This window comes from Vulpes vulpes, chromosome 3 (assembly GCF_048418805.1).
Source record: "Vulpes vulpes isolate BD-2025 chromosome 3, VulVul3, whole genome shotgun sequence".
Taxonomy (NCBI): domain Eukaryota; kingdom Metazoa; phylum Chordata; class Mammalia; order Carnivora; family Canidae; genus Vulpes; species Vulpes vulpes.
In genome coordinates, this window is record NC_132782.1 from 99,349,089 (window position 1) to 99,375,639 (window position 26,551).

The following is a 26,551-nucleotide window of genomic DNA, read 5'->3' on the forward strand; positions in this document are numbered from 1 at the left end:
GTGTATGCTGGGGGAAGGGATGGGTCTCAAGTAAAATTTCCATGAAACAATACAATCAATCCAATGATGCACTTAAGAAAAAAAAGATTTATTTATCTTAGAGAAAGCACAAGCAGGGGGAGGGGAAAGAGGGAGAGAGAGAATCCACAAGCAGGTTCCTGCTGAGAGAGGAACCCAACACAGGGCTCCCAAGACCTTGGAATCAGAACCTGAGTTGAAATCATCAGATGCTTAACTAACGGAGCCACCCAGGCATCTGCAATGAGGCACTCCAATGAGAAGTTTATCTGGGAACTGGGAAGGTCAAAAGATAATAGAACATACACAAAGAAACCCACTTTCAAGCAAGCCTTTGTGTTTTAAGCAAAAACTCTGGGGAAAAAAGCCTAAAAATATTCTGAAGGTGGTATATAGTTTTATAGTTGCTATGAGAACTTTCAGCAACTGGCTAATTTCTTCATATCAGCTGGCATGTTTGGCAAATGGCATTTCCATGAAAAAGCTTTGTCATCCTTGTCTTCCTTTTACAGGCCTTAGTCTTGTTTCCAAATGATGCTTCAGTGAGGGTGTAAGCTCTAGGGTTAGTGTCATCCATGTAGGCAACAAGACTCTGATGAACTGTAAAGATGTGTGAGCACAGATCATGGGGTGAATACCAATATTTTTGAGGTTTTTAAGAAGATACTTAAATTTTTGCCCCTAATCAAGCAGAAGGGTTTTGTCATCTGGTTTACATTCAAGACCTAGTTGGCTCATCATTCTGAGAAACAAATTTTCTTCTGGGTTAGGAAATCTCATCATGAGACTTGAGATATACTGGTTTGGAAAATTTCCTCAGTTTTTCCTGGCTTCGAAGTCCCCGGCCTCGTAGTGGGGTAAGGCCCATTGGAGGCAGATGAATCTGAATAATGAGAATAAGAATAATAATATTAAGAATGATAATCATTACAGCAGCTTATACTCATTGAGATTTTACTAGGTACCGTGCTCTCTGCTAAGCACTAAGTCTACACTGATTCATTAATCCTTTAAGTCCTCATACACATTAATCCTTACAATAATCTCATAAGGAATTAGATAATGTCTATAGATGAGAAATGGAGGCTCACAAGTTAAATACCTCAAGCTACTATGTACTTTAAGTGGTAGAACCAGGATTTGAACCCAGATCTGATTCCAGAGCTTGTGCTCTTTCATACTGCCTCCATGGAGGGAAAAATGACTACAGATCACATGATGAGATGAGACTCCAAAGAAGAAAAGAAAAAAAGTTTGTGTATACAAAGCTATAGTAAGAAACTGGGACCAATCTAAATGTCTACTAAATGGCTGGGTAAATTATGGTACGTTCTTGTAACAGGATACAGCAGCAACCATTTAAAAAGATGGGAAACAGAAATGACCAGAACAGATGAAGTAAACTAAGCAAGCAGCAAACAGTATGCCCAGTATTCCATGTACATTAAGAAAATGTAGGTACACAAATATAGAAACAAAGACAAAGGATATATTGCCCAAATTAGGTTGAGCTGGTACAGTATAAAATTGTTGTTTTTCTAGGTCAATAGTAGGACACATAATTTCATATGGCCTAACCTAACTGGTACAGTGCTAACTTCCACAGGGTGAGAATTTTGGACCATTTTCACTTTCCACCTCATGCACTTCCCTTTAGTCCTATTAACAACAAATCTGTCCTTCATTATAAGGAAAATAAAATTATTTCCATAAAAAAGATGAAAGTCAAAAAGAGAAAGCTATATAAATATAAGCTAGCATTCCCTTCTACATGTGGGAAAGTTGTAAGAGTATGAGAAATCAGGCATCAATTGGCATTTTAGTTTGTTGTGATGGGTTGGGGGCATGCAAAGATAGCTTACTTCCAACATGCCTGCTACAGAAGCTCTAGGCTTCTCGGCAAACGCTAGCCCTCTTGGTATACGTTCTTGGAAATAACTGGGTTGGTGAGGATAAGTACCTACCACAAATTAACTGGAGTCACACTTACTGGCCTTGGATAAGGAATCTGGTAATGTAGTCCAATTTCAATCCTGGCTGTGCATTCATCTATACACTGTTTAATCAGGTCTGTGTCTGTGAGCTATTAAAAGAGGAAAATGGGTAAGATTCGTAGCATCTTTCTAATGCTCCTTATGTAGAGGTGTACATCTTCAACTTTCTCAGTTCACCAGCCAGTAAATGAAATGTTGATAATTTGAAAAATCAAAAGCAATTTAACATAATATTTACTGTGGATTTTAAACTTTAAAAAAAATTATTTAATAGGGTAATATGAACACATAGTAAAACATTTTTCAAATAATACAAAAAGATTTAAAAACGAAGTCTTCCTTTAATCTCTGTCACAGTTCCCCTTCTCAAAGACAATAGTTGTTAGTAATTTCTTTCTTGTCCTTCCAGGGATATTCTATGTAGATATAAGCCTAAATATATATATATTTTTGTTTTTTTCCTTAAACAAATTATAGCTCACTTTGTTTTGGCCCTTGCTTTTCCCCCTAACAACTTGAAGCTCCTTCTAGATTTACAGAGAGCTGCCCATTCTTTATAATAGATGCACAAAACTCCAACATAAAGCCGTGTTATAATTTAATCAATCTTTTGCTGATGGACATTTAGGTTATTTCCAGTCTTTTGCCATTATAAACAATTTTATTATGGATCCCTCTAAAATTGTTTTTGGCTTACATGCAAATATATCTACAAGATAAATTTCTGGAAAATGCAGGGTCAAAGGGTATATGTTCATGCATTTTGAATTCTTACAGATATTCCCTCTAGATTCAAATTACCCTCTAAGAGATTGTACCAATTTATATTCCCACCAACACTGAATGAGAATGCTTCTTCACGTCCTCCCCATGTTGACCAAACTTTAACTGAATTGTTTTAGCAAATGCTGTCTAGAAGCTCCCTAAGTAAGATATCAGAGAATGATCCACCTCTTCTTCTGAACTGTAAACTTCCTTGCTCATTGGTAAGGGGAAGAAATAGCTTTTTAAATTCCCAACTAGTAAAATTATGGTAGTCCATTTTCAAGTAAAGAAATCACAAGTTCATTCCAAAAAACAGAATGCCAGGTAGAAGCACAGAAACCCTTTCTTTCCAAGGATGGAAAATGAGTTGACACATGGCTCTGAGTTTGCAAGTGGGCCTCAAAGCAGACCTGGGATTGCACCAGTCCCAGATGACACCCACAGTGACGTCTGGGCCAGTGAGGCTTGGAAATTCCAAGGGCGTGCCTGTCCTATGGTACCTTTTGGAGCAGAGAAGGGTTCTAGGAACTGCAATGCACAGAACTAGAGCTGGGTCCCTTGGGGCAGAGGCTCAGCTTTCTGACCTCTGGGCTTCTCAGAATCTGTTGCTCTGATGTCCACATCAGGAATAGATTTCCATGTTCCCATTTGCCATTAGGATTCAGAGCAATTCATGAGATACTTTTGGATTATTATTAAGCTCTTGCAAGCAAGTGAAGTTCCAAGAAACAACTTCTATCTGCATAAGGGACTGGGGAGAAAGAAGCCCCTGATAAAGATATGTATGGTTAAGGGGGCTGAGGGGCCCTAGGACTCCAGCTGTCCATCTGAATAAGTCTGGGTTACAGTTCTCCAAATTCAGTCATTTAGAGGCTGCTTTCATGATTCTGCTAGATCCACACACCATTTATACTCATATTAAACTTTTTCTTTAAATATTATGCTTTCTCCTAAGCATAGTATTTGTAAAATCATCTGATATTTTATTATCTTTCTAATACATGGCAAAACAAGTACACATTTTAAAATTAAAGACTCATATACCTCCTCCCCAGGCATAACAAAATAATCTCACTCATGTAGCATCACTGGCACATACGCTTCCCTATGGCTCATACCACACTGGGCCAGTTCAAGCAGAGGCAAAGGAAAGCTTGATTACTGCCATAAATGAAAACCCAAAGAGTTTTGAGAAGTCCTCACATAAATGAGCCTGAAAAGATTTACTGGGTACATCCTGCTATGATACCCCCAGCACCGGGCTAGACACGGTGAGGCCATGGTCCCTGTCTTCAACTATCCAGGCAGAAAAACTCTGATGCATAAAGCTCCAGAAAAAGCATGGAGGCATGTAATTAACAGGGCAATGACTATTGTACATGGCTACACAGGAATTCAGAAAAGGTTTCTGCCACAGGGTTGAGTGAAGGCAGAGAAGTTGAGGAAGACTTCCTGGAGAAGGTAAGTTAAGCCAAAGAATTTTTAAATGCTCATGAATTTAGTGACAACCACAAGGTAGGTCCTATGGGGTATACAAGAAAGTATAAGACATTGTCTGTGTGCTCAAGGAACTGATAATCTGGTTGGGGAGACCACACCAACATAAATGAAATAAGAAAGAATGTGACCAACTACTTAGGGGAAGGCATAGGTTAGTGGTCTCCCAACTTTTTGATGATCTACTTTTTTTTTTTTTTTAAAGATTTTATTTGTTTATTCATGAGAGGACACAGATAGAGGCAAAGACACAGGCGAGGGAGAAGCAGGCTCCCTGTGGGGAGCCCAATGTGGGACTCAATCCCAGGACCTTGGGATCATGCCCTAAGCCAAAGGCAGATGCCCAACCACTGAGCCACCCAGGTGCCCAGATTATCTACTCTCAATAAAAAATTTCTGAGCCCACAGCTCTCATTTATGTACTCATATTGATTTATAAATATATTAGTAAGTTTATTAAATGTACCAATAAGCTCATAAAAATACATAAAATAGGAGCACCTGGATGGCTCAGTCCATTAAGCATCTGCCTTCGGCTTGGGTCATGGCCCCAGGGACCTGGGATTGAGCCCCACGTTGGGCTCCCTGCCCGGGGAGCCTGTTTCTCCCTCTCCCTCTGCTGCTCCCCCTGCTTGTGCTCTCAGTCTATCTCTCTCTAATAAATACATAAAATCTTTAAAAAAATAAAATAGACATTTTTAATATACTCTGATGTGTGGCACAAAAAGTCTGGAGATGCTGGAGGCAGGTCAGAAAGGCAGAGAAGCAGGTTGATTTTTTTAGCAAGGAGGCCTCAGGCATTCTGAGGAGAAGGTACTGTAGGTTGGGAGGGTTTCTTTGATAGAACTTACCCCAACTGCAATTTTACATTTCTTACTATTTAACTCTGAAACATCGTTGAGGGATCCTGTCTTGGTTTTGCTCATTTTATATCCTCAATGTCTAGACCAGTGTTTGGCACATGGTGGGCACACAAATACTTGCTGAATGAAAGAATGAGAGCAAACAGCTGCGGAGTGGTGACACGGGGAATAGCAGAAATAGGCAAGCTGGAAAGGGAGGTGTTTTTGCAGAAAGATGAGTTCTGCTTAGGATCATCATGCCTGTTGTGAGCTTTTTCAGGTGGCAGATGAGAGCCTGAGGCTGGGTATTCAGATATGGGGGGCAGGAATCCTAAAGTGGATGCAGGGGCCTCAGCACAGAAGGCTGACTTTCAGAGGCTCCTTGCAGTGGGCGGAAGGGTGTGTGGAGAAGACACGGCCAAAAGGGACACAGAAACAGGGGTCAGAGAGGGAAAAGAGAGTAGACTGTCAGGAGATTTCATGAGGGGAACAGTAACAGCATTGATTTTGTGAGATCAATAAGAAGGCAAGAAGTCAGAAGCTAAGAGTCTCTTTCCGTGCTTAGTGCCAGGCAGTCTTCATAAGAAGCTAATATAATAGCTGATGCTTTATAGTTTACTGAGATGGGTCAAATCAAGCCTCTTACAAATGGTCCTTGGCTCCCTGGTGTCTGGGTGTGCAGTTCCGTTAAACTAACTAGTAGAGGCACTATCTTACCCAATTCTGTGCTCCCAAAGGGCAAATCACTCTTCTAGCCAAAGAGGCTTGAGTTCAAAGAGAAGTTATGAAGGGAGCCCTGTGTCTTAATCCTATTCTCTTCCCTCTGAATGAGTTTATACTTGGAGACCTTGAATAGTATATGAATTGGAAAAAAAAAAAAAAAAAGTTTAACTGCACACCTCCCGTTGGAAGAGCTGTTGACAGGCACAAGTGTGTGAGGAAACCTGAAAGCCCTCAGTGGCCTGACTCGTGTCACCTGGCTCTCATGGTGTCCTCCAAGGGCACAGAGCCATTTGAGACCTGAAACAAATGAAGAGAGAAACCCAGACTGGGCTCTGCTTCTCAGTGGTTGAGCAAGCTAGTGGGCTGTGCCTCTGGGCCCTTTCTGCCCCACACTCTACCACTGTGACCTATACTGCTCAGTCCTCTCAATTTTCGGAAGAAAAAGAACAAACGTCATAAGACACTGCCCTCCTCCTTACAATCTCCAGTTAGGGTTTACTTACGTTTTTGTTTTTCTGGAACAGTGTTCTGGCTTCATTTAATATGTACTGTTTTTCTTTAATGGTGTCTTCCATCTGCCCTGATGCTGCCTGCCATTTCCTCACAAGCCTGAAAATTCTGCGGTAGAGGCCAATAACTTCTTGTCGTGTTGCTGTTGTCATCCTCAGACCCACCAAAATAGAAGAGGGAAAATTTGCATGAAAATTCAATTTGACAGTAGGCAGCTAGGCAGATGTACATTTTTTTAATCAAGCTCTTTAATTAGTCTAGAAATAATTGCTCTTTCTCAACAGATCTGTTTAGTAGCATTGCCAGAATGGTGCTGTAGGAATACCAGCTATCTCTCAGCTGTCTTTGCATATCATCCCATGGTTGAGAGTTAATGTTTGCCATGACGGCCATGTTTACAAACACAGTAAACCAAAATTCGATTGTGCTATACTTAAAAGCCGTAAATTCTTTACCAGACTAACACAGGAAGATGCTTTTAGTGTGTATTTTTGTAAAACTACAATACTCATCAGAATGCCTGGAAAAGGCACATTTTGAATAGCTAAATATTCTGGTTCAGTAACTTGAATTTAATGCAGGGGTTGTAAATTTAAGCACCCTTGGGGCTTGCAGATAAAATGAGGAAGCCTGGTTGGGTGGGGACAATAATAGCCAGATGGAAAGGATGTAACCCCCTGAAAAAGGATAGTTGCTACTCAGCTCCAGGCAGCTGCTGCCACATAGAAATGAGGGCCTAGGGCAGCTCCTGGGTGGCTCAGTCAGTTGGGCGTCCAACTCTTGATTCTGGCTTGGGTCATGATCTTAGGGTCATGGGATCAATCCCCATGTTGGGCTCTGTGCTCAGTGCAGAGTCTGCTTGGGATTCTTTCTCTCTTATCCCTCTGCCCCTCCCCCCAACTCTCTAAAATAATGAATAAATAAAATCTTAAAAAAAAATAAATGAGGGCATAGGAATGCCAGATTTTCAGATACTTTAATAATAGATAGCAATCCAGATTCTCAAATGTGAAATCTCAAAAAAGACATTAATTCATTCTTTTTGAAAGTGTGAGTACCATGAAGGCCAAACAAAATGGGCCTGCAGGCTCCATTCCACTCAGAGGCTGCCAGGTTGCACCTTCTCTTTTGGTTCATCATAACTTTGTAGAAAAGATTTCTCAAAATTGTTGGTCTGCTTCCTTGTCCACCTAAGAACCACACAGTAAGGACAACTGAAAATCTTTCTGATGACTGAAGAGCTTGTGGCCTCTTTGGGTTTTTACTCTGAAAAATGAATTTTAATTTCAGAGGACTTAGCTAAATGAGTCCTGACCTAAGTATATTCCCTAGAGTTAACTGCAATTTTCTTTTTAAGTTTTTAAATTTATTTATGAGAGAGAGAGCACAAGCAGAGAGAAGCAGCTCGATCCCAGGAGCCCCGGACAATGACCTGAGCTGAAGGCAGACACTTAACCAACTAAGCCACCTGGGTGCCCTGCTAATTGTATTTTTAAAGATTAAATTCCTGGAAAAAAATTAGGCAGCTTTATTTTTATTATGAAATATTTAGGTATACAAAAAGATATAGAGAATACTAACAGCCATATATTCACAATGAAGCTTAAGGAATACAGTACATATGTATATACCCCTTCCAGTCAAATTCCCCTTCCTCTCTCCTAGAATGAACCACCATTCAGAACTTGTTAGCTTCTCACACACAGCTTTTACACATAACATTACATAGTATTGCTTGTCAAGTTTACAAATCTTATTTATTTATTTATTTGCAAGTTTACAAATCTTATATAGATCCTTGAACAACATGGGGCTTAGGAACACTGACCACTACACAAAAATCTGTGATTAATTTTTGACTCCCTCAAAAACTTTACTACTAGCTTACTGTTGAGACAAAGTCTACTTGATAACATAAGCAGTGAACACACACACACACATATATATTATATGCTATATTCTTACAATGAAATAAGCTAGAGAAAAGAAAATATTAAGTAAATCATGAGGAAAATACACTTACAGTGTTCTGTATTTATCTCACGTAATCTCTGTACAAGTGGACCTGCACAGTTCAAACCCATGTTGTTCAGGGGTTGACTCTATATAAGAAGTATTATGTTCTTCTGCAACTTGCTTTTTTGCGCATGTACAATTATGTTGTTATATATAGCTCTAGCTCATATATTCTAAATATTGTAATTTAGCCGACTGTATGAAGATATCCCAATATACTTGTCTATTCTGCTAATGTCCTAATGTTGGACATTAGGTGTTTTTGTTGTTGTCATTTTGTTTATGCAAAAACTTTAGCCTATGTGTTCACTATTTACTTCTACATCTAAAAGAAATTCAGGGAAGATAGAGTTGAACTACGACATGATTCTGATTAGTCAGATTTTAGAGAATAAATACACTCTTTAACAAAGGGTAGGCTGGGAAGACAGGGACAGATTTGGTAAGTGAGTAGCAGGGCCAGGCACTGGGACACCTCATTATGAGCGGTTTTCCTCAAACAGGCTCATCAGGATGGGGAAGTAGGCTGCTCACTGCCCTATGGAACAGGACCCATTTCTAACCCGAGGGGGAGGGGTAACGTAGAGATCATATGCTTTAGGATGGATGGTCCTGAGCTTTTGAGAACTTGGGCAGCTAAATAATGCAGGTGAGAGCTGGAAATTTCTCTAGAAATTCTAATTACCTGCAAGGAATTTACCTTACAGAGGACTTCTTCATAAGATTGCCCTTCCTGACCCTGGTGATCTTTCTTGAGCAATGCAGAATGAACCAAGGCTTAACCATTGGCTAAAAAGTTTGAAAGCACTTCACCCAATTCAAAAGTTAAAAACAAAAGTTATAATCAACACCAATTCTGACGTCCGTGATGCCTCCCAGAAAAAATGCTTAAGAAGAAATTCGTAAAAACCAAGAAAGAACATCATGCTTTGTGGCTAATCGTAATAAAAACCCATGAGATGATGATGACTTTTCCTGGTAAGGAAACAGGTTTCTGAGGTTCTGCTTCTCCCTAAAACTCCATGGTTTCATGTGAAAAATACATGAGTCAGTTCCTGTGCGGGGCAGGGAGTCTGTAACTTCTATTAATGATTGCTTCACTTCCCTGTCATTAACAGATGAAACTTCCCTGACTATATGACACTTGAGGAAAATGAAGGAGGTCTGGCATATTAAAACAGCAGCAACCTTCTCCAAAGCCTGACTCTCACTGGTTTCTTTCTAATACTAGAAGGAGCCACAGCTTTAAACTGTAAGATCATATGCCATAATCAGATACACAGCCCTGCAATTAGAGTACTCAAGGTAAGGAGCAGTACTAACAATTGGTACTATTTTAATAGGACCATTTTCAAAACACTTTAATTGATGTTTTAAGTGCTTTGAAAACTAATCCTGTAAGGGAGATAAGTGATGTCTCCCTAGGTGACCCAGAAAGCTTAAGTCCCAAAATTTCTAGAGAAAAGGGTCTGAACCTGTACTTCCCATTGTGTACTAATACAAGTCTAGCTTAATAACAGTTGCTTCCAAGTCTTCAGAGGACAGACAAGAAAATGCCTCTTTTGTTGTTCTCTTACTGGTTGAGTTCTTTGAGGGAATGCTTTTACTTTAGGGGTACATATCCATGCTGTTCCTGACCGCCTCCCTTTTAGCTGACCAACCCCTACTCATCCCAGTGAAAATATGGATGTTTCAGAATTTCCTCCCCTCACCACATGCATTGGGTCAGGTGTCTGTTGAACCTTTCATGGATCCTTGAATTTCTTCTTTGTGGTACTAATCACTCAAGAAATAATGGTTTATTAGTTGTCTTCCCCCAATTGATTCTCAGGTTTATGGGGGGACAGTAACCATGTCCATCTTCTTTACTGCTGAAGTCTCAGCACATAGCCAGGTGCGTAACTTGTATTCGATAAGTGTTTGTTGGATAAATGAAAATATCTCAGGATGCAGAAAGCCTGGAATTCTAGAAACAAAATTAACCATATAAAATTTTTTTTTTCAAGCTCAAATTTCAAGTTCAAATTTTTTCCCTTTGGTTTATGTTTGTCTTTGTTCCTAGGAAGCAACCTGTTTAGAAAAAGTGCCTTTTCCCTAAGAGTTTTCCTTCCAATAGATTTAATGGCTTGAAACCAACATTTATTCTTTTGAAACTATCAATGATCTCTCACTACTGGTGCAAGGCCGAGGCAGCCCTTTTCTTCACTAGTCTCAGGGGTTGATCCAATGCAATTTTCTGCTGGGATTTTCCCACAGGCAACATGAGGAATATCAGATTGTCTAGAGGACCACAACTTTTTTAAAAGATTTTATTTTTAAGTAATTTCTACACCCAACATGGGGCTTGAACTCAAAACCCCTAGATTAAGAGTCACATGCTCCACTGACTGAGCCACCTAGACACCCCTAGAGAACCACAATTGAACCAGTCTCAACTGGCCGCATGGTTGATTCCTTTTTTTAAAGGTCCCATTTATTTGAGAGAGATAGAGAACAAGCGGTTGGGGGGTGGGGAAGGGGGAGAGACAAGCAGAATCCTGGCTGAGTGGGGAGCCTGATGTGGGGCTTGATTGCAAGATCCTGAGATCATGACTTGAGACCAATTCAGACATTTAACTAATTGAGTCACCCAGGCACCCCACAAAGTCAATTCTTAAATAATTCTTAAAGTTTTGTAACTTTAAAAAATTTTTTTTTAAGATTTATTTATTCATGAGAGACACAGAGAGAGGGGCAGAGACACAGGCAGAGGGAGAAGCAGGTTCCCTGCGGGGAGCCCAATGTGGGACTCAATCCCAGGATTCTGGGATCACGACCTGAGCCGAAGGCAGATGTTCAACCACTGAGCCACCTAGGTGCCCCAAGTTTTTTATTCTGAGATTGACATTTCATCAAACTGTTTAATTTTACTTCCTTAACTGCGAAACCCCAGAATGAGGAAAAAGAGATATGAAGTGTCCCTGGAGGGAAATGTGACTGGACATTGGTCTTTTCTTAAAATCATATACCATATAAACACAGTACCAAGAAAAAATTCACTACCAAGCATCTACCAAGTGCAGCCTGTGCCACTAAGCAAGCAAAGGCTGACAAATGTTGCTGCTAGAGTGTTTTGGCCTCTGGTCACAGTCAGAAGTTTCCCCTACAGCAAGTGTCCCAAAGGATGGTTGGGAAGGTGATTTTTTTGATGTACAAATATTTTCCCACTGTGATTTTTAAATGTATTATAATAGCCCATCAAACCCATATTTTAAAGTGATTTTGATAGAGCAATATGGAGTTTCCTTTAAAGCTGGTTTAAAATATGGGTAAATAGTAATATAAATTGAGATGCAGAGTCTGAAAAACAGAAGTTTCAAAGCTACTGCCCTAAGGCACCCTGCTGTCCTGCCTTGGTGTTTAGTGTCTGGCTGAGCCATTCCATGTACAATGCCTATTTTCTGCTAGCCACCCCACTGAAACTAGTAGGCACCTATTTGTTTGCAGGCTTTTCTGGGGCACTTTTTTCTCTGCTACTATCACAGCTAGCCATTGCTATCTTGCAGTTTCATTGTGTCTTTTTCTTCACAGTCTCTGAATTCCTAGAGGGCTTAGACTCTTTTGCTCATTAGAATAATTATAATACTACATTTTGCTTGGTATTTACTCTGTGCCAGAGGCTTTGCTAGCTAGATGCTTTACGAATATCAACTCCCCAAATCATTACAATTCTTTAAGGTAGATAACTACCATTATCCCCTTTATGAAGAAGGAACCAGATGCAGAGAGGTACGTAACTAGTCCAGGGTCACATTAGCTATTAAGAGGTGGGCCTGAGGGCTGCTGGGTGGCTCAGTCTACAGAGACTCTTGATCTCAGGGTTGTGAGTTCCAGCCTCACACTGGTTGTAGGCTTTGCTTAAAAAAGCAAAAAACAAACAACAACAACAAAAAAAGGTGAGGCCAGGATTCAAACCCAGACCGTCTGGAGTCCAGCCCAAACTTTTTTTTTTTTTTTAAAGATTTTATTTATTCATTCATGAGAGAGACACACACACACACAGAGGCAGAGACACAGGCAGAGGGAGGAGCAGGCTCCATGCAGGGAGCCCAATGCGGGTCTCCATCCCGGGTCTCTAGGATCATGCCCGTCCAGCCCAAACTTTTTATCATTAAACAGAATGCTCAATCTCAGTGACTGTGGTTAAATGTCTGTTAATTGCTTTAAAAAGCTTAGCCAGTTGTGGTAATGGAACTAAATAATTCTGTTCCCATTCTACAAGAGCAAAATATCATTTTTTTTGGACCTTGATATGAATAACCTTTTAATAAGGTTTCTGTATACCATCTGCCCTTCTTCCTCCCCTGCACTGCACTTCCTTAATAATTATGTTGCACATGGGCCCCTTTAAAAGAGGCTGTGCACTTGGCGGGATTGCGCTGCTCTTTGGTTCCCTATGGCAGCTCTGTTCTGACACTCCAAAGGGAACTGACATCACAGAAGAGGCACCAGGACTCATTACAGGCCTTCCCGGTCCTTCCCAAGCATCCATCCATCACTAACCACTGGGACCAGGCACATGAGATTCTAAGGATACACAACCTTGATAAACAAGCATCTACTGTCCCTGTCCTCTTAAAGCTTACATTCTAGTGGCAGAGCAGATGATATACAAGAGAAAGACAATTTCTGATGGTGATATGGGCTCCCTAGGAATGAAACAGTAATATGATACAAATGAACAGGGACAGGGTTACTTTATTTTGGGTAGTGACATCTGAGTCCTGAATGACATGAAGGAGACTGTTAAAGTGAATGGTTAGGGGAAAAATGGTTCAGGAAGAGAGTGAGAACCAACAAAGGCTAAGAGGTGGTAAACCCCATCAGTGTTAATACATGGAGAGCCTGTGGGGGAGGTGAGGCTGCAGGTGAGCAGAATCCAGCACAGGCAGGGGGGGCAGGCCCTGGAAAGGAGTTTGTAGTCTAAAAACAAAAGGAAGACACCGGCAGATTTTAAGCAAGTTGGGAGTACCATGGTCTAATTTACATCTCTTAAAATGTGCTGGATTTGTATCTTGCAGATGGTGAAAAAAATCTTGCCTAATGAGATTTAATTGACAGGAGAGTTGGGATTAAGAGCCAATAAACTGGGATCCCTGGGTGGCGCAGCGGTTTGGCGCCTGCCTTTGGCCCAGGGCGTGATCCTGGAGACCTGGGATCGAATCCCACATCGGGCTCCCAGTGCATGGAGCCTGCTTCTCCCTCTGCCTGTGTCTCTGCCTCTCTCTATCTCTCTGTGACTATCATAAATAAATAAAAATTAAAAAAAAAAAAAAGAGCCAGTAAACTGGATGATTATTTCCCTGACCAAGAGCTTTCCCATTTTTATTTTGGAGTAATGGGGAAGTAATCAACGTAAAACAAAACACAACACACCACCCACTCACCCTTCTACTCTATGGTGAGTGGAAATAGTGAAAGGTCCAGGTAGACTCCAAGAACCCACTCTACACAGCACATGTAGGCGCGTGGCATGACCAGATTTAGTTTTACAGGAGGCCTGTGGGAAGATATGCTAGTACTAGGGGATTTATCCACTTCACCCTTTCCCCCACCTTTGGAAAGGCCATCACAGCATGAACGCTGAGGAGTTTAAGAGCAGAGATGAAAATTCCTTCTCCAGATGAAATTTATAGAAGTATGACTCTGGTCTCAGGAATGTAAAAATTCCCAGTGTTGGACTCTCATGAGGCTTTGCCTTCTACTTAAGAAAAAGTGTTGCCGTATAAACAAGGGACAGAAAAGGCAATGGGAATTAACTGACTTTCAAGCCCCAGATTGAAGGAAAGACTCTTTCCATTCCTTCGGTATCACCCCTGAATAGAATTTTTTCTTCTCATAATGAATGTAATATTTCTCTCCCAAGTACTTTATGATTGGGTGGGTGGGGGTGGTGGTGACTGTGAAACTCACCCAATGAAATCACTGTCTTATGTGTTCATTGGGCACCCATGCTGGCCTGCCCCTCTCCTGCCATCCCATCTCCATAGATCGGACATCCCTTTTTGTCAAATGAAGGTCCAAATTCAAACAACTGAAATATTCTTTCTTTGCCTAGCTGCTAATTCTCTTCCTTGTACTTCCACTGCTTTTAGCAAGGTGTTTTCATGCTGAAATGGGTTCAGCTATGTCCCTGCTGTGCGTACCCCAGGCATGTCCAGCACACTTATATCATCATGTTCATCCTGTTCTGTTGTAAATTTCTATTTGGCTTACCTTTCTTCCTTCACAGTGTGTATTTTGGGGAGGGACAAAGAAGGTTGGGACTGTGCCTCATTCCTCACATTCTTAGGCCTGGTACAAAGTTGGAATTTGAAATATATGTTATAATAAGTTTATACACACAGAATGGTCACCAGTAATGCCCATTCTCATATGTGGTGGTATTTGGACCAGTGTCCCAACTGAAGATCCTAAAATATTTAAAAATACTAATTAACACTCACAATGATGTTTTCAAGAGTGGTGCTGTGGGTGTCAGAATAAGGAATTTAAGACTTTGTTATTTGGGGAGGAGGCCTTATGGGTTCCATCTAAGGCAGTATTAGACACACAGTTATAATGTAACCCTTACCCTTAAGTTCTTTGAAAGTCAGTAAGGGTTGATGCACTGGACTGAAATGATTTACTGTTTCCATGAAGCTTAGAACCAAACATATAGAAAAATGTGGTTCTGATAGATTTTTTTCTTGGGAAAAAAATTCTTCTGGGGAATAGATCCATTGCACCCAAATGATTAGGGGTCAAACCAATCTACAAAATCGTAGTTTAAAGTTTCTGTCACTTGGAAAACCTCTAGGGAACTGAAATGCTCTCATAATGCTAAAGCAAAGTTTTTCTTGCCCCAGAAAGCCAGGGTAGAGAATGACTCTTGGTTTTAGGCATTCAGTTTTCCCACACATGTAAGGAAGAGAAGATACAATGTAACTAATAAGCAGATAGGTTTTGGAATGGCCAAACCTGGGTTTGAATTCTGACTTCACTACATTGATCAAGTCTTCTTGAGCCTCAGTTTCTTAAAAAGTGAAGTGGGGTAACAATAGAACCTTCTTCAAAGAGTTGTGGTAAAGATTATTTATGAGATAATCCATGTAAATCACTTAGTTTGGGAGCTAAAGAAGGCAAATATTACCTGAATAGGAGGAAATAAAGAAGAAACAGTGAGGCCTCTTTTATCTATACCAAGCTTTGTCAGCAGAGGAGGAAAAAGAAGCAGGCTGCCTGTTGGCGAATTTATTGCTTTGTGATAGTAATGGATTTTCCTAAAGCTGTTTCCCTCTGATCATTAATAATCCCTGTACAGTAAAGGACTATTGTTCTTCAGTATGAGTAAATAACCCTGTCGGAGGTACCGCTTATCTTCAGACCACAGCACATACTTCTTACTGGAAATATAATGCAGATGCCAACACCAAAAGCATGCCCAGACTTCCCTTCCTATTTTTCTTCCTTTATCTCTTACTCCTTGCTTATCCTTTGGCATGTTTTCCTCCTGCATCTGTTATATTTCCTACGTTCTGGTATACACCCATATCCTATATAGTATCATCCTTACCCAAATCGAATAACCTTCAAGATAAGCTGTGCCCCCACACATCTTTGCTATCTATCCTCTCTCCTTTTCATTAGTAGACAGACGGATCGAGATAGTCACAGACACATGAACATACCCAATGGACTTGTTTCCTGTCCTGGGTGCAGTGTTTGGTTACTAGATTCCAAAAAGGGAAGTGTAAAGTCATATTGTTTTGCAAATCTCAGGATATGCTTGTGTGGTGTACTTAATCATAGCACAACTATTCTCTGAAATAGCATCTTTTTACACAGAAAGTGACAATATGGGTGTCAGAGATAGGAGGCAGGGAGGAGAAGGTAGATGGTGTTTTCATTTTACTTAAAGAAATGGAAATTAGGTTTGGTCCTGTAATATGGGAAATCTCCAGAATGCAGGGAAAACCCAAAAATACTGATGTCTGAAAAACTTCTAAATTATCCCAAACAAGATCATAGGAGGCAAGTATGTTCATTCTAAATATACCACCATAGAAGCACACACAACATTATACTTGTAAGGGGAACTCCAATCAGGCTTTTGTAACCAAGAGAGATACAGCTTTTTCCCCCTCAGAGATGGATATTCTAAATGGAAACCAAGTTTTGGCCCCTCAAAAAGAAATGGAAGTATCTGCTTCCTAATCTGCAGATTTTAAGAGACAAAGATAAAGTAAGGGTCAGGTCAGTTAGAGGTGGTGAGAACCAGTTACCAGAAGTAGGGGGAGGTGTTAGACATGTTTGTGTGTGTGTGTGTGTGTGTGTGTGTGTGTGTGTACGTGTCTGCTGGAAATAGATGAAAACTAGGTCAATGCTAAAAAATCAACCCCAGTCATTCATTCATAAATACTCAGGATTTCACCCCATCATAGGAACTGGGGAAGTCCAAGAACAAAAAAACATTAGGTTTAAATTAACATTTCAATCCCTCCTTTGTTATAATTTCCTAGGGAAATGGATTAGGAAACTCACAAAGGACTTGTTAGAACATTAGACATAGTTGGAGCTTTCTAGCATCTGACCCTTGATCCAACCCTCTGATGAATAACCTCACCTTAAGTAGGGGTCTCTGCTCTCAAGACAGTTTCTAAGTACCCTCTAATTATCAAGTAACTACAAACCGAGCAACTTTTCTCATCTGCAGATGCAACAGAGCTCCTTACTAGACAAAATTCCTTGAGAGTAGGAGCAACGACTGGCACCCAGAATACGTTCACGCTCCTCCAGTCCAGCATTGACCAACAGAATGTATTTCAATGACGGAAATATTCTGTAACTGTGCTGCCCAACAGGGTAGCTAGCCACTGGCCACATGTAGCTACTGGGCACTTGAAATATGGTTACTGCAACTGAGGAACTGGCATTCAAAATTTTATTTAAATAGCTACATGTAAAAACCAAATAAATAGCTACATGTGGCTAATGGCTCCTGGAGAATAGCACAGGGCTACACCAAGAACTGCAAATCAAATGTTCAGTTTGATAATGTTCAGGTCAGGCAGATAGTTGAAAAAGAGGGGCACATGGGGAGAAGCTTACTGGCGCTAGCTGACTGTTGCAGGGGAGGAACCTCAGGCTAGTGTGGCCAGATTGTCTCATTTTTCAAATGAAGCTGAAGATCTGGATTTTGATGTCCAATTTTTAAACGTTGGCAAGTAAATTTTAAAAAGAATTTAAATTTAAATCACTTTGTGGGATGAACGATATGTTTGCATGCAGTATCTGTCTTGCCAGTTTGCAATCTCTAATTTAGCCCAACCCCTCCAGCTCAAAGAAAAAGACCTTATCCAAGGCCACTGATGGTCAGAAACAGATCCAAGATTGAAACCCAGGCCTTCTCATACTTCTGATATCCTTTCTAGATTTTATGAGATTAACATATCTAGATTGTGGCTGACAGTTGGCAGCAGCAGTGGGACAAAAGCCCCTTTGTTAGAGTTGTTGAAGTCCATGGCTGCTATCTTATGAATAGTGTTCCTACCTAGCCATAACTACACAGTGGGCCCTATGGGCAAAGCTCTGTACCAGGAGCCAGAAGGACGCAAAGAAGAACTAGCCCGTGGGGAGTCAGACATATGAACAATTAACAAGCAAAGTCAGCCTTGCTGTAATGGACACAAATCACCTGCGCACAAGTCCAAAAGCACTGACAGCTGGGGTTGGAAGGGAAGGAAGAGATTTGAGCCAGGGCTTAGAGGATGAATAGAAGCTGGATAGTGGGTGGATAAGTCTCACTGATTATGAGAGTCTCATTATTGCGGGATATTAAGGGAGCCTTCTTTTATCTCTGAGGCCTTATCTGTGTCAAGGGTCTCCTTTGCTGGCTCATCTTCTTCTCCCCCCGGAGTCTCTAAAAACCCCTACATGTATTTTTCTCTAGGACATCCACCTGACTTGCATATCTAACTTTTCTCGACATCCTCACCTGGAGGGTTAACGGACTCAATCAAATCTAGTATGATTAAAAGACAATTTGGGATATTCCCTTCCAAACTGTTTTCCCCTTAGGAGTCATCCTTGGTCCCTCCTCCTCCTGTACACTTCACTACCCAATCCAGCAGCAAGTCTTGCAAGCTCTACTTCCAAAATGCATTCCGAATTTAATAATCTGCATTTCCACTGCCACTACCCATCTCTCCCTGGGCCTGGGGCAGCAGCCTCCTAACAGGTCTGACAACTTTCTACCCTACTCTAGCCAGCAGCCGAGTGATTTTTTTTTTTTAATGTAAATCAGGTCACTCCCCTTCTCAAAACCCTCAGGTAACACAACAGCCAAACCCTTACCTTGGGCATTTAGCTGTGCATGATCAGGCCCTCCCACTTCTCCATCACAGACCACTCAAGCCCGTGTTCTTTCAGTTCCAGCCACCTGGCTTTCCCGCCGTTTCCCTCCTCAGGACCCTTCCCGTTGGCTCTCTTCTCCATCTAGAAAAGTCCACTCCCTAGCTTCTCTCCTTTCACGCATCTCCGTGGAACTCTGGCCTTATCTGAAAAGAAAAGCCTCACCCCACCTGGAGTGGCCTTCCTCCCACCTCCTACCGCTTCACACCCCGTATTATGGTCTTAGGGGGGGCATGTCGTACTTGCTGATATCTTCCTTACTGATTGACATTTTAACTTTCTCCCGGACTCCAATAAACAGTCACGGAGCAAGGCCTCCGTCTCGTTCTCGTTCGCGGACCGAAGCCGTTTAAGAAGCAGGTTTTCACTACCGTCCTAAGAAGCCTCCGTGGCCTCTACGGGACCTCGTTTGGGTCAACCTTCCCCAGCTTGACGCCTCTCGACCCCGGAATTGCCCCTACTGATCTCACATTTACATTCGGGGATCCAAAGGATTCAGGAAAAGTCTCTGTTGGGCCCCAAACCGGCATCTCAGCTGTTCGCCAAACAGGCCTCTGCTTCCTGGCCCTCGGGCCGCTTCCCCCGGCGGGGTCCCGAGGCTGGTGGCGAGGACAGAGAGCCGCCCTCGCGAGGCTGGGGTCACACAGCGCGTCTCCTAGCAACGTCGCACCCCCGCCCCCAGCCCATCCCTGCCCCTGGGGAGTCAACCCCTTCCCCCAGTCTCCCGCGCCAGGAGTCAGCGTCTCCATCCCCTACACTCACTCTGCGTCAGGCCTGCCTTCCCCCACCCACAGAAGCGCCGCAGCCTACCGCGGGCTAGGAGGAGGCGGCGCCGGGAGCCTTGCTGAGCCGCGGCCGACACTGGTCGGGCAGGTCCGGTAGGCCAGGCCGGACTAAACCACCGGGGGGGGGGCCTCCGTGGAACCATTAGTTCCAGGTCAGGGATAGTCTCAAGTCTCCCTGAAACTTCATACTCTAGCCCACCCTCCGTCGTATACCCAACAGTATAGCCAACTTCATTGTCTCCCTAGTTTTTCTTTACCCCTTTTCGCTATCCTCCCCCCCCACTCTAGCCAAAAAATGATCCAGTCCAACTCCTCCCAGCCCTTCCTCCGCGTCGCTAGTTCTTTGCCCTTACTTGGCGACGGCTTCGTACGTCCGTGCGTACGTCGTGACGCAATCTTCCACCCGTTCCTCCCCGCCCCTCATCTATTCTCCCTCCTGGAGCGGGCGGCCTGCGGGGTTACCGGAAGTGATGATGCAGGAGGCGATGGAGGGGGCGGGGCTTGGGGGCGGCCGCCGCCGGTGGGCCGCAGATGAAGAGGAGGCGGCGGCAGTGGTGGAAGAAGAGGCGGCGGCGGCGCGGGTAGGGATTCTGGAAACGCGAGCGGGGATGGTAGGTGGTTTGGACCCGCCGGGCCGCCGTCGTTTCCAGAAAGGGTTTGACTGGAGGAACCTCTGGAGCAGCTGTGAGTTTTGGGGGGGGGTTAAGGAAAAGCGGGGAGCATTGAGAGATGAAGGGGCGGGGGTTGGGTACCTTCGAGAAAAGGGGGTGGAAGGGGAGGAGTGGAAATCAGCGCCTTGTCTGGACTGGTCCTTTTGGAAGAAGAGGCTGTGAGGGGAGCCTGTGGCGTGTCAGCTGCAGGGCTCAAGAAAACTTGCCTACTGTCCCTGCCTCGCCACCGCCAGCACCCCTCAACCCAGGCCTGGGGATCTGGGGGCTGGAACAGCCCTGGAGAGGGTGTCGACTCTGGTCCTATGGCCCGGGTAAGCTCTGTGAGGTAGGAGTCCAAGCGGGAGGTGGTGGGTGAATCTCCGGCTCTCTCCTCCCTCATTTTCCTCCCCACCCCCATCCTTCCCTTTAATCATTAACAGCCCTGGAATTAAGGGGCTCAGACCTGAAGGCCTTTCTGTGCACCTTTTCTATAAACGATAACCATCTGTGCCTGAGGTAATGGGGCTGGAAGCTTTGCCTGTATCCTGTGTAGGAAGTGGGACGGGGTGACAATGTATTGTGTTTTTTTTTTTTTTCCATTCCCCTTTCCCCCTTATCTTTCCTCATATACACCCCTCGTTTCCACCTCAGTTCTCTGTGGCTACGTGGTAATCATGATGGTTTTTTTTTTTTTTTCTTTTCCTTTATGGCACTTGGTACCTTGGTTACCTCTTTTGAATTTGGTGTTCAGCCTCTCTCCCAGATCTTCCTGCAAGCTTTGTAATACTTCAGTTACAGGCTATGTCACATTGGGAGTACCTCTCAATGCCTGTAGCTTCAAATTAAGATGAGCATTTTCTCCTATGAATACTGGTATTCCAAAGCCCTTGCAAGGATTCCTAAATGGCATCATAGCCCAGGAATCAAAGTCTCTTGTTCTAAATACTTTGTGTGTGAGGAATTTACATGTTGTCAACTCTTTCCAAAATGATTTGATGTTAGGCTAATTCTGGATTTCTGTGTTTCTCTCCACCCACACTTCATGATGCACTTCAGAGAACAGAAAACCCCATATTACTTTTTTGTTTCTGCAATTGGACAATAGCTCTTTTATCTTTTTCTCTATTTGTGTCGGGCACACAAGTCTTCAGTGACACTTTTGGCTTGTGCTGATTTCTGTCTTATGCTCTCATTTATTTAGCTGATTCTTTGTGTATAGACGGACTTAAATGAGAAAATATGATCTGTTTGAAAAAAAAAGTACAAACGAATAACAAAAATTATTTGAAGAAAGAGAATGACTGGAAAGAAGATCTCTATTGATGTTCTGTGGGTTTCAAAAAAAAAAAAAAAGTCGCCAAGTAGTCCTCTTTTAGCTTGTAGGAATTTCAGAGTGAAATGTAATGGTTCCTATTTTGATGTTGATATTTTCTTTGGTAGTCCTCTGTTGAATGTGGAACTGTGTTTTCTGAAGAGCTTTAAGAAAAAGTGCCTAAATTTTAGAGGTCCTTTGGTTAGAAAGTGTCCATAAGTCCTGGGCCTCTATAACTGAATTTATGATGCGTATTGCTAGAAGAATTATAACGGATCCCATCCTACTCATCAGGGCTTTCAGGCCTGATAAAATGATATTTAATGCTTTGATTATACAAGTAACAACATCATGTTTAGATGTTTCACAGAACTGTAACAAAAGAAAAGAATGAGTACTATTTTCACCTTAATTGATTTGGAACCATTGAATATAAAGTCCAAAATTCATTCATTCAACAAGCATTATTGATTAGCTAGTAAGAGCTAGCCAGTATTTTGGGCTGTGGTTGACAAAGGTGAATGCAGGTATAAGGTCTGAACTCTTATGGTGCTTACACTGGAGTGTATGGGGCAGAATAAGCGAATCAGACTTGCTAAGTGCTGAAGTACAGGGATATGACAAAACATGTTTAATCGGATGCAGTCAAGGAAGACCTTTTTAAGGAGGTGACCCTTAAGTTGAGCTTTGAATAAAAAGAAGCCGGACATGCAGATATAGGGGAGGAGCCTTCCAGGTTCCTGGGACTAGCTAGTGCAGAAACTGGCAGGAATGACTCTGGCAAGTTCTAGGGCTTGGGAAGAAAGGGGTGAGGTGGAGGAGGGGGAGGGTAGAGAGGTGAGGGAGAATGGGAAAGGGGAGTAAGAGCCAGAGCCTCGTGAACAAAAAGGAAATGAAAAGTTTAGGTCAGAGAGGTGGAGGCTGGGCTCAGAATAGGTAGGCAAAATAAGAGCAAGAAAAAGGAAATAGAAAGTGGTGCTCCTTTTTGATCAGTTCTGTTTCCTTTCTTGGAGCATTATGACTTACTGTTTTGCAGGTACTGTTGGATTATTGCAATAAAAAAAAAGTCACCCTGCTGAGTGTGGGAGAGGAGGCGAGATGGCTGTGGTCACCTGGGTCTTTTCTGGCAGATAAATGTCAAACTGTGTTCAGAATTAAACAGAATGTTCAACTGAGAGTGCACTTTTTTTTTCTTACTGTTTTCTGTCCTGTATGCTGCTATTTAAAATTGCATAACAAATACCCTGCATATGTTCTAATGCATGAATCCTCCTTTGCTTCCAGCTGTGTATGAATTTAGGGTTGAAGTTTGGGCAGGTGATAATAATATGCCCCTGTTGATCTCCAGAGATGTCCATCGGGATCTAAGTTTGAAGTTGCTTTTGTAGGGAGGCAGGTTTTGTGTTGCAATATTTCCACTCTTGTCTGGTCTGCCTGGTGACTAATAACACTCAGCTGAGGTGTAGGTTGGTGCTAAAAGTTCATTCAGTGGATTACAGTAGATAAATGACCATTGTGGGCGCAGTCCCACTGTGTCGGCATCTTTGGGCTGGCACGTAACCAGGGGATGTAACCTACTTTGGGTTCTGTTAGGGCCATTCATCTCTAGTAGTCAGCTACTTCTCAGCCTCACCTTGACCAGATTGTCCACTTGAGAAGCCCAATCAGGACTCCTCCTTGATTTGGCCCTTTACTGCCATGTCACAGTGGCCCGAAACAGAAAGAATACTCTCTTTTCTTCTTTTGAACCCCACAACAGTGACTAGTGTGTTCTTTGAGTGAATTGGCCCTTTGAGCCATGTGGTTGAGGGACTTAAATGTTGCTTAGGCTATTTGTAGTAAAGTTGGTATTAGAAATGCTAAATAAAAACCTTTTAGTGTTTGAGGAAAAACAAATCAGAAATTAAGGACCTGTCACCTGTTTTAAGTTCTGGTATTTTAGTAGCATTGGTAGATGGATTGTGAAAACTAACTTGAATAGAGCTCACTGGGCAGTCCTGAGGGTAACGAAGGGAGTGGAATAGAGCCTGGTACTGAATTACTTAATTCGGACTTGAATACAAATGGAAAGTCTTTTAGTTAGCAAACTAGTGACTAAAGTGAACAGCTAGGGACAGGCAAACAATAGACTCCGCTCTCCATACTGCAGAGTAACTCAAAGGAACGGAGAACTGATAGTAAAATATACGTGTGTGTGTGTGTGTGTGTGTGTGTGTGTACACACACAGGGCTTTTGTTGGTCTAGGTTAAAGAATTTTGGACTTTGTATGCTAATGCTGGGCTTCAAAATACTTTAGCCAATGGGTTATTAAGCTGTCCACTATTCATCTTCATTTCAGTGGTTTATTATAAGGCAAATATGGAAATATCCTGTAGGCTGAAATTTCATCAGCCAGTTTGGAGACTGGTGACTCTTTTCTAATTTCTGAAAGGAGGTAGATGGATAGGAGGGCACTTGAACACAGGGAGAAGCCATTGACTCCTACGTTGGCCACTGATTGTGTTTGGGGAAAGAATCCACAAAATCTAAATGAATTTGGAGTCTTGGAGCTGAGCTGGCTTTTAATATAGGATGCCAGTTAATTTCTTTCTTAAACTTCAGGGGCTTTTGGTCATATTCCTCTGAAAGGTAGGCACCCTTGGAAGCTAGTTGATGCCACTTATTCTTGGAGTTATGGTGTTTTGTATTGCATTGAGTGACTTAAAATTAATCTGATATGACTACTTTTTTTTTTTAAAGATTTTATTTATTTATTCATAAGAGACACACACACACACACACACACACACACACACAGAGGCAGAGACACAGGCGGAGGGAGAAGCAGGCTTTCTGCAAGGAGCCGGATGTGGGACTCGATCCCGGAACCCGGAATAATCCCGTGAGCTGAAGGCAGACACTCAACCGGTGAGCCACCCAGGCATCCCAATATGGCTACTGTTTTGATGTCTGTGCTGCAATAAGGAGAGTTAATTGTACACTGGCTACCAGTTGTTTCAAGGTGAAGATGTGGTAACTCGATTGAAACAATGGTAATTACTTGGTAACTCTATTTCCCCAGCTCTTGATAACTACAATTACCTCTTTGTGTCTGTTTACAGGTGTTGATACCAGTGAACCAGGACCAATTCTCCCTAAATGTTGCAGTGTTCTGAAGCTCTTTGCACAATGGACCAGGGTGTTTGAGTTAGTGTCTTTCAGTTCAAATCTAGTTTCACTGGTTCTTGTGTCTGGTTCTCTAGGTGATGGAAGGTCCTATTTCTTTTGGGGGAACAAGATTACCATAGCACCTAACCATTTAACTAATGAGTAATACATATTTATTTAGCAAACATGTTTATTTATTTATTTAAATATGTTTAGCAACATATTTATTTAGCAAAGTAATGAGAGAGAAGGTTGGAAGTGCCTCAAACTCTAATTCTTTGAAGTCTTGATATGCCAAAAGAAAAAAATGGGAGGGAGAAAGTTCCAAAGAATCTTCCTTTAGAGGTGTGTGAATGAAACTTTACTTAAATACCATATATCAGAATAGGGAAACTCAATAAGTCAGTCTTGAGGTCGTGATTAGCCCTTATTGTGGCCAAAATAAGCCACCTATGGCCAGTGCATCAGTCCCAACCTGAGTGCATAGAAAGGTAGGCATCATGCTAATGATGAGAGTGTGGCTTTGCTTGGGACTGTCCTGAGTGGAGCTGTGCGGTGTTGGATTTTGAGCTGAATTGCAGCATGGAAGCTTAGATTACATAGCTTTAGGAAACATCTGTGGGCAGCCTGGGTGGCTCAGCGGTTTAGCGCCACCTTCAGCCCGGGGTCTATCCTGGAGACCCAGGATCCAGGCCCGCATCAGGCTCACTGTATGGAGCCTGTTTCTCCCTCTGCCTGTGTCTCTCATGAATAAATAAATAAAATTAAAAAAAAAAAAAAGAAAAGAAACATCATCTGTGTTCCTCTTCTGCCCTGCCCTGCTGGAGGGCTCAGCCTCAGGACCTAGGGACTAGAAATAATTATGTTGCTAAGGCCTGTAAATCCAGACCAGATATGATGCTATCTTGGATAGCAAAACCCTGTATAGTGTAGTACTTCCCATTTTTGGAGAGCACTTAGCATCTTTTGTAACCACTGCCTTAGTCTCTGCTGTCATTCCAGGAGACAGTGTGCTGGAAAGACTTGTCCTCTTATTTTATTAATAGATTGCTTCCACCCTGTCAGGACTGCAGAGTTTGGTTATAGCTTTTAGCTCTTATTGGTTGGTGAAGGGTTTGGACTCTGCAGTATCTGCGTAAGATGGGTTGGTGTGTGATCTATAATTCTGATTCTGAACAAGACTCAAGTCATAGCATTTACTACATTGAAAGCAGTTCATTCTTCTTCCTGCAGTTTAGGAAGAAGCAGGAAAAAGACCCTCAAAGAACCTTAGAATATCTGGTGTAGTGTTTTTTCAAACTAGGCTATAATGGAACCCTCTTGTAGGTCATTGCTGGAGTACACTGTGGTGGAATGAGGAGGTTTTGCTCTTTTCCTTCCATTTCCCCTATTATGCTTCACTCTGAAAGTTAGCTTTCATATTCTGTTATGTTGGGCTTCCCCAGAAGAATGCTATAGAATAGAATGTTCTGAAGCCAAAAACAGGTTGAAAAGCAGTGATTTAGTCGGGAAATGGAAATCTAGAAAGGTTATAATAAAGTTGCTTAAAGAGCAAGATACTGGCAACTACAGGACCGGATTCGAGTCTTCTCTGTACTAATTTTATTTTCTCGGGGATCCCTGGGTGGCGCAGCGGTTTGGCGCCTGCCTTTGGCCCAGGGCGCGATCCTGGAGACCCGGGATCGAATCCCACATCGGGCTCCCAGTGCATGGAGCCTGCTTCTCCCTCTGCCTGTGTCTCTGCCTCTCTCTCTCTCTGTGACTATCATAAATAAATAAAAATTTAAAAAAAATTTTATTTTCTCATCTACACTGCCTCATATGTGTAGGCACTTTGTTTGAGTTTAATTGGAATCCTTG

The 26,551-nt window shown here is 42.3% G+C and overlaps 2 protein-coding genes across 11 annotated transcripts in view; one reads left to right on the top strand and one right to left on the bottom strand.

Moving 5' to 3' along the window:
* Positions 1-67: 67 nt before the first annotated feature.
* LYRM1 (LYR motif containing 1) lies at positions 68-19,898 on the bottom strand. 7 transcript variants are annotated; one of them, XM_072753709.1, is made up of 5 exons: positions 19,607-19,650; positions 18,740-18,880; positions 6,343-6,502; positions 2,009-2,101; positions 68-901 (listed from the first exon to the last, which is right to left on the bottom strand). In XM_072753709.1, the coding sequence occupies exons 3-5, from the start codon at positions 6,499-6,501 to the stop codon at positions 785-787; spliced, it is 369 nt and encodes a 122-aa protein (XP_072609810.1). In that variant the 5' UTR covers position 6,502; positions 18,740-18,880; positions 19,607-19,650; the 3' UTR covers positions 68-784. The 7 variants fall into 7 exon arrangements, with proteins under 7 accessions (XP_072609810.1, XP_025859015.1, XP_025859023.1 ...); XM_026003230.2 differs by lacking the exon at positions 18,740-18,880 and having other exon boundaries at positions 6,343-6,491; positions 19,607-19,898; XM_026003238.2 differs by lacking the exon at positions 18,740-18,880 and having other exon boundaries at positions 19,607-19,871.
* A 186-nt stretch (positions 19,899-20,084) lies between these two features.
* DCUN1D3 (defective in cullin neddylation 1 domain containing 3) overlaps positions 20,085-26,551 on the top strand; it is a 35,429-nt gene continuing 28,962 nt past the window's right edge. Inside the window, exon 1 of one of the 4 annotated variants that reach the window (XM_026003226.2) lies at positions 20,085-20,265. The gene's annotated coding sequence lies outside the window, so the exon portion shown is untranslated. Of the gene's footprint in view, positions 20,266-20,347; positions 20,564-26,551 lie in introns of those variants that run through there. The other 3 variants (XM_072753707.1, XM_072753706.1, XM_026003227.2) reach the window with 3 other exon arrangements.